The 17,528-nt window shown below is 35.7% G+C and overlaps 1 protein-coding gene across 1 annotated transcript; it reads right to left on the reverse strand.

Moving 5' to 3' along the window:
• Nucleotides 1-7,885: 7,885 nt before the first annotated feature.
• Nucleotides 7,886-17,420, reverse strand: LOC115232471. The gene is made up of 7 exons (XM_029802353.2): nucleotides 17,304-17,420; nucleotides 16,221-16,247; nucleotides 13,041-13,064; nucleotides 11,545-11,732; nucleotides 10,277-10,477; nucleotides 8,622-8,843; nucleotides 7,886-8,147 (listed from the first exon to the last, which is right to left on the reverse strand). Exons 1-7 carry the CDS (start codon nucleotides 17,353-17,355, stop codon nucleotides 7,947-7,949), a joined length of 915 nt encoding a protein of 304 aa, XP_029658213.1. The 5' UTR covers nucleotides 17,356-17,420; the 3' UTR covers nucleotides 7,886-7,946.
• Between the last annotated feature and the right edge of the window lie 108 nt (nucleotides 17,421-17,528).

A 17,528-nucleotide genomic window follows, 5' to 3' on the forward strand; every position in this document is an offset into this window, starting at 1 on the left:
AGGCTCGGGAAAACCACAGGTCACCTCAGCAAGACAACTAGCTTAGAGAGAAGAAGTAGTAGCTATAGAAATCAGAAGATTTGACAATAAACAAAACTGGTGAATATAAGCAAATTATTGAGCTTTAAGAGGTGAATAAACATTTATAGAATATAATTTAGCGAATTCTTTTACCTCTAAGCAATTTACATTTTTTGGTAAGCACGTCTTTTATGCAACTGTTAAATGAATTATTTTCTAATTTTATTTTTCGACTGGACTCTGTTTTTACATCCGATTCACATTAGTCTGGTAGCCAACTTCACATTCAGTGTTCTTTACTTTGCTAAGTTCACCCTGACTATTTTTGCAGCCAGTTTAAAACTGTCCTTGTCACAGCAACAACACCACTGTTCACTTTAAACGATTGACGCCCACCGTTGTGTCGAACCGTTTTATCAAGTGACGCTAAATGTCACTCGACACTAACTACTGTGTTAACTGTTCCACACAAACCGCCCGACATAGATCGCTTCACATCGACCGCCTGGAAGCGACTCAAACATTAGCTACCTAACATCGGCTCCCGGCAACAAACTGCCCATATCAAATATTCACATAAACCTCTCACTTCGACTACCGCGACACTCCCTTCAAACCAGCCGCCCGACACCAACTGTTTACGCCACCTACCGTCCACATAAACCACTGCCGCCAACTGTCTGATACAACTCGGGTACTTCAACCGTCCCTGGTACTGACTGCTGTATCAATTATTCACATAAAACTCTCACGTTGTCTTCCCGGCATTCATTTCAAACCAACCGTCAGACACAAACTCACGCACGTCAACCGTCGCACATGGACTCCAGGTGCAGACTTAATCTTAATCAAGCCACAAGTGCCAAACACAGAGAGGATATACACGCATGCCGGGAAAATTAATGCATGAAAGGCTGAATAAAATGAAGTAATTATAATGAAGATGAAACGGCCATTCCGGTTCCAATCCGAGATGGTTACGTGATTTTACTTTTTTTAAGACCTAAATTTTAACACAAATTGTCACAAATGTCCATTCAATCAAGATGTTTACGAGAATTAACATTTTTAAAAACCAAAATGTTTTTTAAATTGTTGTTTTTTTCCAAGTCTTTTCACAGTCTTTAAAAACAAATCACACTTACCATTTTATCTTTTCCTTGATGTCGTTGTAATCCACCACCGATGCTCGCAGTTTGATATCCACTTGCGGCCCAAGTGGATTTATATCCGAAGGAAAAGCCTCCTTCAATGCACTATACTTTATATCATCCATCATGATGCACCTCATGTATTTGTCGTACCCTTCTTCCAAATTCACTTTTACAACCCCTTTTATTTTCGCTATTGTTCTCTCCAGCTATTGCGTTTTCCGTTATGTTACCAGAAAATTTTTTATTTCTGTGTGTATGCGTATCAGTGCTTTGTGACTGTGATTTTATGTTTCTGCAACTCTGCGTTATCCTCTCTATGCTTCTTTGTGACTGTATGTCTATGTGTTTATGTGTCTGTTATTCTGTATGTTTTTGTGGTTGAAAGTCTGTGTATCTGCTTTGAAATATTATCCTATCTGTGACATTTTTCTCTGGTGAACCCACTGGCGTACTATTTCTGTTTATCATTGTTTGTTGGTTTACTTCTTCTTTGGCTTTGTATTTTTTCTGTTCCGTTATCGTTGGTGACCTCCTTCGCTCTCTCTTTCTTGATGCTACCCCTCTTCCATTACAGTCTCTTGAATTCTCTCCTCAAAAGTTTAGATCACTGCCCTAGGTCATCTCCTTCTTATGTGCCTACTCTCACCACACTCATGACATTTGGGGGTCCTCATCTTTTGGTAGCTCCAATGTTTCTGGAATATCTTCGTAACCCTTCTGGCTCGCTGCACAAATTACCGCTATCCCGTACCATCAGCAATTCACTTGATGGATCCGGTTATCATGTTTATCCTCACCTCTTCGTTGCCTCCTTCCTCCTTTCCAGTAAAAATTGCCGCTAGTATCCATTCTGGGACAATGTGTGGTGGGATCCTGCCAACCATAATTCTAACAACTCGTTTATCTAAACAGCTGTGTATCAATGTCCATTTCTCTCCTCCTAACGCCATATCGGAGCTTCTTTTTCCTCTTCTTCTTATACAAATGTGACCACCACTGACGCGTATCTCTTTCCACTCATATACACTTATATGTTAGTTTTTATATATTTTCCCATAATTTCTTCTATTTATTCCTGCGGTGTGTATTCAATACTTCTATTTTTATTTGAAAACGTTCTGTATATTAACACTTCGTTTTCCATTTTCACTTTAGCCCCCTCTGGTGGGACACAATCTTATAATTGACCGGTCCCTCTTCATCATGTCTCTGCATTTCAAGATGAGGTCCTTATCGTACTGGAAGTTTTATGTTTCAGCACATTCGGGCCGGCAGAAGCTCGACCTCCCGTTGCCGCAGCGTAGCTCCTCATCATTCACAACTATTTGCTGCAACCAAACACCAGCGGCTCCACACAAAAACCGCTGCAAAGCAGCACAAAACAATGTTCAGCACAAAACAAACCTCAGCACAAAATAATCCTCGGCAAAAACTCCAGGTAGAGACTGAACGCTACGTGTTCACCATTAGTATATATAGTGCATACACACAGTAACAGCGCGCCAAACAGTCCAGACTACATAAAAGAGTCACATGACCAAAATTACTATTTTTTTTGTGGTAGGATTAATTTCTCATTTACTACGTCTTCTTCCCTTGCAAAACTAGATAGTGGAATTATAATCCGCGTAGTACCATCCAAAATTACGCTCAGATAAATCTTCGTTCGCCACAACATAAGTATATATATATATATATATATATATATATATATATATCTGTGTGCGCGTGTATGTGTCCGTGTACGCGTGTGTGTGTGTTTGCATGTATGTATGCATAACATCAACATCTTTAGTAAGATCCCTTAACTAATGCAGACAGTCGTTCGGGCAACATACTAGACGCCTTCATAGTCAGCTATCGTCACTGGTCTGTGTTTTCTGTCACGCCATTGACATTGTCAAGCCAAGATTTTTTTCTGTCCGCCTCTCTTTTGCCCTTCTTCAAACTGTGCTCTGAAAAAATGATTTTGGTCAGGGAAATCTGGTGGGATACATGAGTGTAGCAGGTAATCTTCCGTCTTTCTACCAGCACAAGGAATTTTGCTTGTCTGTATTTGTTGACAAAGCCTGTTCGTTTTCTGTTCATGTGCGGATTTGTAACAGGCATTTGAAGCATGTTATCTGGAAGAGGGGAGCTCTTACATTCAGAAGTCTCAAAACGAGATTTGTTGGAAAAGTAATGGTATTGCTTTTCAATATTTTGGTTAGCATTGTCATATCAGCAGAGACTAAATTGAGTTTTGTTATTATGGCCTTTTGAGATCAGTCGTTCTTGGTCAAAGTAGATCCTAGGTATTTGAATGTGTTCATTTTATCAACTGTCTCTCTGTTTAGCATGATGCTAGTTACTGTTTTTGTTTGTTACTATTAATTAGTACATTGCTCTTTCCTGGGTTGATCTCCATTCCCAGTATGGCTCTGATATTTTCCCAGTCTGGTGGTAAGATCATGTGTTTCTCCTTCACTGCTTCCTAACAGGTCAAACGTATCAGTAAAGTGTATGTTGAAGATGCTCCGTGCTCTTAAGGAGACAGAGGGGCTGAGGTGTGTATGTGTCCACTGCATTTTCCTTTCCAAATAAGATGTTGAAAAGCACTGAAGACAAGAGACATCCTTGTCGAACACCCACTGTTGTCTGCAAGAAATATCTGATGCTGTTGATCTGCATTAAAGTTTTCATGCAATTCTTGGATTACTACGGTGGAGCCATAGTCAACTTCCATAAACCATTGTGCCAACCACGGTCAAAAGTATTTTTGAAGTCGATGAATTTGTGACAGAGATCAAACTGGTTTTGCCGATTTTCCTCACTGAGGAGTCTAATGTTAAATATCTGCTTCACATAATCCATTGGTACCTACATACTACCCGTACATCTGCAAGAATTTCTTCTGCCTTCCACTTAAATCTGCTTGATTGGTAGGCTGATTAGGCTGAGTGTTCTATTATTCTAACAGGTGTTTAAGTTTCTTTCCTTAGGAACTGGTATCTTCAGTGATTGGGTCCACTCCTTTGGCCACTGCTTCATCTCGCATATCTTCTGATATGTAATTGTTAGTGACTTGTTTCAGAAGCTCTGATAGGAGGTTTCCTAAATTTGAGCATGCGCACTGCCTCTTGGACCTAATTCTGGAGAATTGGAGTATCTCTAAGTTCTCTGTTACTGATATTATTTTTGGAATTTTCTTGGCTGTTGGTATCATGTTTTGCCCGAAGTGATATTTGTGGTATACGTTTTTCTTTCCGTCAGGATATTAAGAGTTTCATAACCAACCTTGTGGTTACCCTTATTTGACTTCCATCTTTTTCATCCTAACAGTTCAATTCGCTCCTATGTATTGCTGACCGATCTCCTGTCACGCTAGCTTGGTCTTCCTCAAATGCCCCTGAAATCACACGATCGAAAATGTCATCAGTGACCCATGATTATTTGTTTCTCCATCTCCCTAGCACTTTTCGAGACATTTCCTGAAGTGTTGGCCAGGGTGTTTATATCATCTTCCAGAAGTTTAAGGGTAGCAAACTTGCAACCCATTATCACCTCAAACTACAATGAAGCATGAAGATCTTTGAGTTTATAAACATCAAACATAATGCATGTTGTTCTTTCCTCGTGGGTCTTTTTCAGTTTGAGTGTGAGTGTCATCATGACCAAATCCTGATCACTGTTGACATCCACACCAAAGAAGGCTCTAGTTCTATCTTTTCGATGCTGGAATTGAACATGTGAGGTGAAAAGATGAAGTCAATTTGGTTTTGATCCATTCCGTTAAGTGCATGCCATGTTCTGCACACGTTCTTGAATGAGAACACTGTTTGTTAAGGCCAACCTGTGCTTCCAAGTAGATTAAGACAGTTGCATCTTACGATCGTTGGCTTCTCCGATCCCGTATCGTTCCATGGTCGCAGCCAATTGGACATATGCATCCGGGACTATTTTTGCGTTCCACTCTCCTAGGACAAATAGAATATCTTTTTAGGAGTTGTCGAGGTGAATTCTCCAGGATGCTGGTCGTGATCGCAGTAACATAGGGAGTGTTTGGTGGCATATTTACCAGAGCTATCGGCTAAGCTCTGATCGACTACTGATTTTGGGGTTACGTTTGTGCATCAGTGAAGATTCTTTGATACGGAGATTTCTTGCGATCTCCTCCCAGGTCAATATGTAGACATTTATCTCTTCGGTGTTGTTGCTACATTTTTTAAGGGTTTGCCGAATGAAGACGCATTGATAGTGTTCTGTTTCAGTCGGTCTTGGAGAGGTCGGACCATACTCCCAATGTAATAAATCTAGTATTTGTGACCGTATCTGTTGTATGGCATATGTTGGTAGGCATATGTTCGTTTTGGGAATTGGGTAATTTGCCAGTATGCATGAAGATGTTCAGACTCTGACCACCTCATTGACAGGTGTTTACGTAGGGACAGTCCGATATAGGTCACTAGGATGTTGAAACTTTCCCAGTATATGACCTCATGGATGATGATGGTGGTCTTCTCATTAAAGTTGGGAACCTTCAGGAAGCAGCTTTTCGAGAAATTATTCTCACCATGTTTATTTGGATTGTGTTCGCGTAGGGAGTTTGTAACTGATGTTGAGTATAGGCTGGGACCAAATACTATAAGAAACTGCTCAACTTGTGTGTCCTGGCTTCTGTCGCCATTGCATTTCTTGTATAACTGGGCAATCTCATTACGTATGTAGCCAGTATTAGCCCTAATGAGGACTTGTAAAGGACGAAGAAGACCCGGTAGGTTGCCTTTCGGAAGAGCATCCCGTCAGCTTTCCCTTTGTCCTGATGTTTAGATTAAAGTTAAGCAAACAGAGGGAACCATCGCTGCTTCGGTGTTCGATGGTGAAGTAGATGTGCCACCTCCGTACTCAACGTGACCTCTATGCAACCAACTACACCAACATTTTGGAAGTTGCCGCTGCTGCTCACTCAATCACCGGGCTATCGAAAATAGCAGGGTCTATGTTCATACACATCTCTTTAACTGTATTCTCCTGACGATAGGCCTTTGTGTCCGAAATATAAAGGTTTTTCTAAACTTTCTGTATTGTTTGAAGCTTTCATTATTTCTCATTTCATTCATTTTCTGCTCTTGCACATACAGTTTGCAACCATATCATGTATAAAGAGTATATTGTAGAGATTTTAGGGAAGCTGTTGAAGTATTTGCTACATCGCTCACTAGTTCTTTTAACTGATTTATTTTGTCACAACGTGGCGGGGTTATTGATATCCTTGTCTCTCATATATATCAGGTATTTAGTAGCTATCTTTTATTTCTGCATATCAAAGGTTCAATGTTCGAATGTTCTGGGCGGCTACTCTTCCTGCTAATGCCGCTGTTATCCTGCATTTTGCGGGATATTCTGTGCAATGATTTCTACTTGTATGATGAATGCTTCTTCTCCAAGGTTCTGATTAGGTTGGCTAGTCCTGCTTCACTTGGGTCATGTGAGAAAGTTGCACACTCCGAATACCTGCACAAGTCTTATTGAAATGGCGCTCTTGTTTTGCTGTGCTAAAAATGTTGTTCTTTTGGAGTGCACATGTAATGTATTTTTCTTACTCTATGTTCACAGCAGGTGTTTTCTGAGTGAAAACAGTACGACACTGGAAGGCTGCTTTATGAATTATTGTATTAATGTTAAACCAGACTATTCTTTTTAAGTGTCTATCTGTAAAGGCTTTTAGAAATAAAACATACTTCGGTAGCATTTATTTGGAGCGCTTATACAACAGATCAATATCAGGTGTTGTTATTAATATATTTTCCTTTTCTAGTGGACACATGAACTGGCGAGGAAGGACGGCATTGGAAAGAAATTGAAGGTGCGTTGATCAGATGTAATTTGTAGAGAAAATTGTTTGATGCGAAGTTTTAAGCGTCTAAAGATTTTAGTTTACGCGGTCAACAAAAATATTTAAAACAACAAATTGTATAACGTTTGTAACACTCCTATCGACTGAACTGACTCATTACGAGCAGATAACGAAATACTATTTTCTCTTGTAAAATGTATTTAAATCTCTATTTTTAATTATACGTTGACGGAAATGTTTTGCTGGTAATTGAATATGTCTTTATTCTAAAATGCGTTGACGAATTTTCAAATACGAAAATCAAAAATATGTTTCGCTGACCTTAATAAATATGACATCCCGGAAATGCCAATGACATTTTTGTCACATCTCATATATCATTCTTTATATTATAAATTTTGAAAAGTTTAACTTGGTACTTCGCCATGTAAATATGTAGTGCATTTCTCACGTTACCCGTAACTTGGCTTCCTTTTTAATTCATATACCGAATAAAAAACCTCTCGTAAAGCTCATTCCACGCAAATGTATAATTCTCATCCAGGAAGTATCTCATAGCTGTCCTTTTACAATCATTATACACATTTAACTACTACATTTGGTGGTGTATAACCCTCGCCCATGTCCCAAAATTCAACGGATCCGATATACGGCGTTGTGCCTAAATTACATGCTTCAACGAATTAAACCCCTTTTCCTTGAATATATATTATTGAAAGTGGGGTGCATCAAATATGCTCATATATCTATTATGGCATCAAATATGGTAGTCTATTGTTCATGGGAAGACCTTGAAAATAATCTTGACCAAGTGAAATGAAATACGATGACCTGTTAATATATTCAAAAAATTAAACAAAACATGAACTCGAAATAATAATTTATAATCACTTTATTCCAATAGAAGACCTACTATAAAGGGTTTACACAATAATTTAAAAGAAACTTTCAGGTGCAAACATATCTTGGGCAGCTTTCATAGCCCTTTCTCTAACATCGGCTCTCAATTTACCCAATATAGTTGGATTGGGTCTGAAGACCTTTGATTGATACAATCCTCGGATTCCGCTGGCATCTTTTTGAACAAATAATACACGGTTGCTTTTCCTGTAGGCGAACAACTGGATACGGAAGAGCTAAAGCAAAGTAAAAATAGGAATTATACGTTTGGTTTTCTAATCTGTGGTATTATTATAAGATATTCCGTTACTGCCATTGCTTTCTTATCATTTCTAGAATTGTCAATAGCAGTGTAGAGAGATGGATTCTTCTTTATAAATTCGTTTTACTAATTTTTACAGGTAATCAGTAATAAGTATATAGAATATAGTGGACATGTTTACGGGTCCAAACTAACTCTATCCGAAACTAAATGATATAGTGTTTAGCAACATTATTCTGGAAGATCATCGTAACTATACTTATGAAATTTGCTGTCAACTATTAAAGATTGAAAACAAGAAATATCATCGAGTTAACTATTTATGAAATATATAATTTTAACATGAATTAAGTTGATCAAAAGAACGGGTCCACAGAGTTGGCGTTTGTTACATGAAAACAAAATATTATTTTCGTTGAATTCTACATAATGAAGATATGAAACTTACCTTGAAGTAAGGATGATCTGCATCAGGGTATCGGATGACTCCAACATCGACAACACTACGTTCCGCATAATCGTTCTTAACGATAAGTGATTCCAAACTGTCAACAGTTGCACCGGTGAGACCAACGATGTTTGCAAAATCAACGATATCAATTCTGGTGGCAGCCAAAATATCGGCGTCTTTGATGAGATCATTTGCAAACCATAAAGCTACAGCGTCAACCTTAGAGGATTAATGAGAAACGGAATTGACAACAATATATACCACATTATCAGTGCTTAACTCGATTTGGCGTTCCGAGTGACATAATTAACAGACAAATTTAAAACGATGAAAATTAAATTGCTAATTAATTTCAAAATTTTCTAATGGATATGCTTTAGGCATCAACCCCTAATTACATTGAATTATACACTATATATGCCCCTAATTATACATTATATTGTTATTAAGTAGTCCTGAAGCTTTGCCTCCTTGTATACTCAACAATGCCTTATAAAATATAGTGGAGCAGAGAATAAGACGTGATTTCTGTTGCTAAAATGTTGACTAGGCAATATATTCTTTTCTACACTAGCCACAAGACCCGAATTTTTTTTTTTTTTGGGGGGGGGGGCGGGGGTAGTCGATTACATCGACCTCAGTACGCAATTGCTGCTTAATTTATCGACTCCGAAAGAATAGTAGTACCTGTATTTCAAGAGACCAGCCTTATTACCCCTTCTGCCACCCTGAATCTCCCTAACAAGTATGTGAAGGGGTTCGTGTGTCTGGAGTCATCAGCCACTTGCACATTAATCTCACGAGAAGCTATTCTATTGATCGGATCAATAGCAATCCTCTTTATCGTAAGCGACGGAGTGCCAGCATATATATATGAGTTATTATTTGGACTTTGGGTATATGTCAATTAGTTTACATACAGTACGAGTGAGTATAACATGCACGCAGGAATTCAGTATATGTAGTGGGATATATTTTATACCGAACACCTGAGGTGACACACATTGCATTGGTTGATACAACACAACGAGATGCTCAATATCCTACCCGAAAAGGACACGCTGCAGGATGGGCCAAGACGATCATCGCGTTGAATATCGATTTGTCCCAAATACATTTTCCGTTTCCCTCATCAATCTTATATATATATATATATGTGTGTGTGTGTGTGTGTGTGTGTGTGTGTGTGTGTGTGTGTGTGTGTGTGTGTGTGTATGTTTGTGTGTGTGTGTTTGTGTGTATGTATGTGTGTGTTTTTGTTCCCAACATTGACCCTTCATAAATCCTAAATTTTATTTTAGAATTTATGAAAGTGTCTTTGGGGACACACATTGTCGTTCACTGTTCGAAATGATGAATAGATAGACAGCCGACAACATATGAAGGGTTGTTTTTCTGTGTTTACTTGTCCTGTTTCTTTTGGCTATCTTATTTATAATATAGATATGTGAAGAAACTTGTATTCCACTTAATGATTGAGACGTTCATGATATTAGCCATAAAGAATACAGAAGAACAAATCCACACAAAACTAAATTTATATTTTTACTTCAACAGAACCAGGTGTAATAATTATTATTTGGTTGTAACACATTGATATATAAGTTTATATTTCGTAGACAACCTAAGAAGAAAAAAAAGAGGTGACTTACTATTTCTTGATCAATGGAATTTGTGGCCAATCGGAACTGTCCAAAACTTTTGGAGCTGCTGCGGACAACATCTTCGGTATCATCTGAGGTGACGAATTGGTTTTGTGTCATTGTGGCGACATATTCATTGAATGTGATGTTTCCGTCTTTGTTATTATCTCTCATTTTTTTCATCAGTTTGTTGGTTCCGGCGATCATGATCTAAGAAAAACCAGAAATATAAGTTAGTACTGTGGTTAGTCAAAATGTTATTTTAGAACTGTTAAATAGTTATTAAATGGAAGTAGTGTCTTGCAGATGCATACCGTTTCCATTGTAAAACATTTACACACAGAAACACTTAGGCACTCACGCGCGTTCTCACACACACAGACACACAGATTTTCATAAGTATAGGTATTTCATTTTCAAAATATTTGGTTTCATCAATTTTAATAATAAATCTCTGATCGTCTCTATGGGTCAGTCACATTGAGGTGGCAAATATATTTCACGATATCGTGCTGCTTCTGTTTTACATCTTCCTCAGAAATTCATTATTGCTTGTTTATCTTTTTCTCGAGATCAGCGATGGTTTGTCACCGGAGAAAGCATATAGTATTCTTGCGTTTGGAATCAGATCTCGTCCCTTGCTGGTGATTGTCACATGCTGATGGCGGGTTACCATCCAGAAACCTGGATCAGTGTGTATCACGTAAGGCTAGAGATGGGAACAATGATTTCCATTTGAAAATACTGATCGGACACAGACAGTGTGTCGTTAGCCAGCTGAAGAAGATGTCTTCCTAGGGATGTAAACAAGAGTAGCATCGTCCCTTATGGGTCAGCCACGTTTTGAGGGCCTATATAACTCATAATATACATAGCTAGGCTTTATGAAAATTTTCTATCCGAAACCAAATTGGTGTTTGTGAATATATGTAAATATGTGTGTGTAAGTATATGTGGTTGTCTATATATTTTATACGTGTATGTATGTATTTATATATATATATATATATATATATATATATATATATATATATATATATATATATATATATATATGCATGAATACATACATATATATAATATATATATATATAATATATATATATATATATTATATATATATATATTATATATATATATATATACACATACATACATACATATATATATATATATATATATATATATATATATATATATATATATATATATATATTGTATGAATAAAATGTATATAGAAAATTAGACGTAAAAGTATAACATTCATTTCAACTAACTTGCAACTCTTGGTCCATTGCCCTGATTACTTCAGATGTAAGGTTACTATAACTGGCAGCCAAGGTGCAGTGGTAGGGAATCTGTTTTGTCTTTACGATGTCTTCTGCGGTGTTACGGGACCACATTGCTCTTGCTTCGCCTATGATCATGCCTGCGGTTTGCAAGCCAGTCTTTGCCTTGGCAAGACCTATAAGAAAATATTATGTAAAGCGTTAATGAGTTATTTTTCATCTTCAAATGTAGACAATTAGCTAACGGAGGATAGGAATAAGGGGAATACAACTCAATAGAAGATAAACAAATACAAGACAGACTGAGTTAATTTCATCTCTTGGTACGCTTCTTTCTGAGCCTAACCATCACTACAAATTCAGCGCACCTTCGCTACTTAGAAAAACAGTAGCAGCACAGACGAGAGGACAGGCAGACATGAAAGAAAAGCAGACAGCTGAGCCAAGCTAATTGCTTTTAAAGAACGAACAAAGGGCTATAAAAGCATCAGCTAAAGAACGTTTGGCTGCTGCTAAAGTTACACTAATACAAGAACAATTATTTTCAAACTCGATGGATATTTTGTCGATCGTAGAAACAATAGTTTTTCTTTGTTTACGAAACGAATATTTTTAAAATAAAAATCTCGACAAATATGTGTTCCTCTTCGTGACCAAATCTTACGATATTTCATCCTGCCAATCAGGTTAATAAACGTCCATCCTTATCTCCCTCTGTGTGTCCCCTCATTAATAGTCTGAGAAAAAAAAGCAGGTGTTAGCGAGAGAAAGAATATATATAAAACACAATATTTTATGTAATACTCAAAATGGAGAGAGTTGTGATTCAGTAGAAATTATTGTTGCATCGACAGCATCATTGGTTAAAAACATCCATTCTAACATTAAATTTTACTCTAATGTATAGAAAATCTGCTGCATGTATTGAATTAATGGATGAATAGCTTTTCGTTGCAAGACTTATAACTGAGAAATGCGTTGTATCGCCTAGAAAGTGCACACTTGCACAACAAATGCTCATAGAAAGGCATATGGCTGAGGTTGAAGTAGAAAACTAAATCATGGGACAATTGACAGTGTAAGATGAAAGAGAATTTGTGTTACATTTGTAATGATTATGCAACGCACTAAGTAAAACACCAACGCACAGTGGTGATTATACAGGAAGAGACGTGCGTTTTATAAATTCAATCATTAATGTACATTTTAAAGGACCATATTAAATGGGATTGTTATATATATATATATATATATCTTATTGTGGTGTCCTGTACTCACGTATAATTATTTATATATGCATGTATATATACATGTAGATGTAGGTACGTACATATATGTTTGTATGTATGCATATATTTTTATTTATCATATATATATATATATATATATATATCTAATAAGCACATAAATAGAGGAATATAACATCATTTCGTATGTATATTGACTGAAATATCATTTGGTGTGGAAAATGAAGATAGACTCACGTGATCCGGCAGGGCCATCAGGAACTAAATAGAAAGAGGGAGAAAATATATAAGTTAACGTATATGCTATATTGGAAAATAAAAGAAAATCAATATATTTCACCTAATATCATTGTCATAAATGGCGTTCAACCGAAAATTTATAGAATGCTAATGTTTTTATAAAATTTGCTACTGATGCAGGAAAATATTTATTTCAGTATATTAACAAAATCATAGTTTCATTAAATCTGTTCACATTGTTTAGAAATTGATACCTGAAAATACCAACGCTAAATCAGTGGCGTGGGAATTTATGTGTATTTTTAAGAATAATTCTGGCCGTTTTGCCTTTTCATTTTTCAACGGCCATTGGGACAATATCAAAATACCAGTAATTCCGAATCCGATTATCTAAGCCTGAACAAGTCAGGTTTCTGTTCAATGCCTGCGAAACTATTAATCTCGCAGAATCGAGACAAACTGCTTTAAATAATAATATATGTAACTCTTACTAAATACACACACACACAAACATACGCACACACAAACACATGCATATATACATACAAATATACATATATATATATATATATATATATATATTCTTTATTCTTTTATTCTTTAATTTGTCTCATTTAATCGAGCAAATCGACACCACGACTGATTCTTTGTAAGCCCAGTAATTATTCTATCGGTCTGTTTTGCCGAACCGCTAGATACGGGGATGTAAACACACCAGCATCGATTGTTAAGTGATAATGGCGTGGGGACCAAACACAGGCCTTTTATATGTATATTGACACTGGCATACAAAAGCATACAAGCGTATATATACGATGGAATTCTTTCGGTTTCCATGTACCACATCTACTCACAAGGCTTTTGTCGGCCTGAGGCTATAGTAAAAGACATCTACATAAGGTGCCACGCAGTGGGACTGAACCTGCAATCATTTGCTTGAGAAGCAAACGTCTTTCCATAAAGTCACTCTTGTGCCCGTATATATACATAATATACTATGATATATGTACATACACGCACGCACGCACACATACACACACACACACATATATATGAAACAACGATATTTTATTCTAGACGGATTGTTTCGACTCGTTGACTCAACCGTGTCTGCTTCAACATTGGCCATTTACACTAGCAGACGGACTTAGTTGTTCACCTACAAAAATTCTGAAGACCAGTTATGTGACGGACCTCTAACAAACAAATCCTATTCAGAACATATACTAATTTACGCAATGAATTCCCTATAAAAACAGGGCAAATTCAAACAACTGTCTGAAGCAAGACAGCTGCAACATAAGCTACTCATTTCTATGTGAACATTTTAAAAATGAGCCTAAATTCTGAAACCGATTAAAGCTTCAAATATTTTAATATAAAAAAAAGGTTTTTACCATTCTCAGTGCATTTTCAAATTCTATTTTTTCCTATATATATATATATGTGTGTGTGTGTGTGTGTATGTATGTGCGTGTGTCAGTGCGTGTGTGTGTGTATGAATATATATGTATATATATATTTATATATATATGTATATATATATATATATATATATAATATATATATATATATTATATATATATGAATATATACGTATATATATGCATATATATATATGTATATATATATATGAATATATATATGTATATATGTATTATATATATCTGCAAATATATATATATATTATATATATATATATATACGAATATAAACAAGAAGGGTAGTAATATTATTTACTACCAGGTGCCCAGCACAAAAGACAAATTAGTCATAAGACAAAAATATTATTCACATAGAAAAATATTATTCATGTAGTTATACAATTAAGGGCTCCTAAATTAAGATGCCGAGTGCTGGGAACACAAAAAGGGGATGAATTTATCGAGAGTGAAAATCAAAAACGTTTACCGATAACTTATCGGTAAACGTTTTTGATTTTCACTCTCGATAAATTCATCCCCTTTTTGTGTTCCCAGCACTCGGCATCTTAATTTAGGAGCCCTTAATTGTATATATATATATATATATATATATACATATATATATATATATATATATATATATATATATATATATATATATATATATATATATATATATATTATATATATATATATATATAGATATATAGATATACATAAATATATATACATATGCATATATTTATATATATATATGTATATCTATGTACATATGTATGTACATGTATGTATAGATATGTACATGTATGTATATATATATAGTGTCCCGTCACGTGCAACAGTCTAAATGTGTATATTTATTATAACGGCTTATCTTCATCTACTTCACCTTCCAAACATCTAATGCGAAATAGTTTTTATATCAATGGCGTCAAACTAAACTGAGATATAGAAGCTAAATAAAAATATGTTTTTGTCTGTTTTTAGAATGATTGCACTTTAGGACTTTGAACTTAATAGAACGGGGATTTAATCTGGCGTTGATAATTGTCTATTATTCCTTAAGAGACCGAGGAAACACTAACAATAGAAGTTCTTATAGCCACTTAAAACATATTTCATATATTTCAGAAATTCATCATTCTGTCCGTTGGAGTAGGGAAAATGGCAGTACAACTGGGGAAGCTTTCCAGTGTAGTCCCGATTACGTTATAATCATTCGTAAAGTCTGGTCGTGTTCATTGCGTACTAAATAGCTAACAAATCATGTTATCTCACAAACGGTGACCTGAGTATTGTGTAAGGACAATCAACATCACTCAATGATGCTGTGCATATTCTCCATGAATTTATTGCTGTCGTATATAACGGTAGATTCTAATAGTTAACTCAAATCCCTTCTGGAACAATATCCCACTGGATACTTTATAGAATCTGGATGAGTGAAAGAGATTCTGAGCTTAGTAAAGGCATACTTCAGAAAGTCCTTACAGTAGCATACTCAGAGCAAATTAAATAGATCCTTGCTTATTCCACGTATAGAATCTTCCCCTTGAATTTCTACCCGTAAGCCTGAAGAAAATATTTCTTAGTACGTGTTGATATTGGAACGAAAATGTAGCGTTCGCTGTAAAACACAATGTTTTCTAATATGTGTAAGCCAAAAGCTTATATAAGAAATTGTATAGCCTTTGACAGATAATTCTAATCTAGTGTATGGAAAAAACTCAATTCAGACGTGAAGAATACTTACTCATGGAAACCATGTCGCTGACGGATGCTGAAAAACAGAAAAGAAAATACCATTTAAGAAATGATTATATTAAATTTTTTATAGATGTAGTTATATAAATGAAATCAATATACATGTTACTGTAAAAGGGAAATATATTTACTTTATATAAAATTGTCACTTAATCATTTCCAGCTGGACGTTCAGTGTTTTTTAACAGAATGCACTCTATTGTTGCTATCTGAATAACAGTCCAGTTTGAGAATATAGTTTCCAGTCAGTCGCACAAGCTCTAAAACAATCATTGACATTAACCATTCTTGATAATTGATGGCACAAAGTAAGACCGAACTAAAGTACCTTTTACACAATTTCATGCGTTATCATTTTAAGAGAAAGTTAATATTTCATGCAATTTAGAAATTTATTTTCGGTTCTCTTGGAGCTGAATAGTGTGAATTAGAATTACGGTGGTTTTTTTAAAAAAATAAATATAAACGCTCGTTCATTCATAATGAATTCTACGAAATTCCATCTTCAGAAATAGACAGTTTCTTGATACCATTCTCCTTGGCGATTCATTTGGCATACCGTCTGCGAAAAAAACGCATCTAATCCCTCTTTGCGACCAGCGATACCCATGGCTCTCTTAAGTACACTTATACCTTTAAACGTTACTGGTCACTTGAGTTAAGCGTTTGTAGCAGGGGAACACAACGGTAGCTCTCAATATTGAATTGAAATATTTTCTTAAGTAAAACACCTGTGCTAGAATTGATTAAGGCGACAAGTTCGAATCGTTATGCATGGTGTATCACGAAACTTTTTGACATTGGACAGTCCGGTCAACTTCAGCACATTCGTCCTTCTTCATTAACTACACAAAAATTTGAACACTGAGGAAACTTTAAAAAAGGCTTTAAGAGTAAATTAAAAGCATTCGTTACGAGAGTAGCTCTATATAATTCATAAAACCGAAAGAATTATTTTTTCTTAATTCACATGAATTAAGTGAGTTTAACTGCTACTAAAAATCAAATTCCGATTTTTAATTTCAGTATTTCTTGAAATAAGTACATGCTAAATAGAAATATTGATACTTACCATAGCAGTATGCAATAGCGAAGAAGAAAAGGATAATTGCTTGAACCTTCATGATTAGAGATTGCAAATGAGCAAGTGATGAGAAATCGGTCTCAGAAGCTAGCTTATATAGGCATTTAACAGATGGTTATTTCACAGAATGACACTAACAAAACATACGTTCAGGATTTCTTGAATTCTATTGCTCTTTTTTGCTTTTTCATAGAGCAAACGTCACTTAAGCAG

Source organism: Octopus sinensis, linkage group LG2, assembly GCF_006345805.1.
Source record: "Octopus sinensis linkage group LG2, ASM634580v1, whole genome shotgun sequence".
In the NCBI taxonomy this organism is placed as follows: domain Eukaryota; kingdom Metazoa; phylum Mollusca; class Cephalopoda; order Octopoda; family Octopodidae; genus Octopus; species Octopus sinensis.

Excerpts from the sequence above, each read along its gene's own strand:
- LOC115232471 (XM_029802353.2), bottom strand. The coding sequence starts at position 17,355 with ATGAAGGTTCAAGCAATTATCCTTTTCTTCTTCGCTATTGCATACTGC. Across the intron at positions 16,248-17,303 it reads CGCTATTGCATACTGCTATG|CATCCGTCAGCGACATGGTT; the intron begins GTAAGTATCAAT and ends TCTGTTTTTCAG. Across the intron at positions 10,478-11,544 it reads CAATGGACCAAGAGTTGCAA|ATCATGATCGCCGGAACCAA; the intron begins GTTAGTTGAAAT and ends GGTTTTTCTTAG.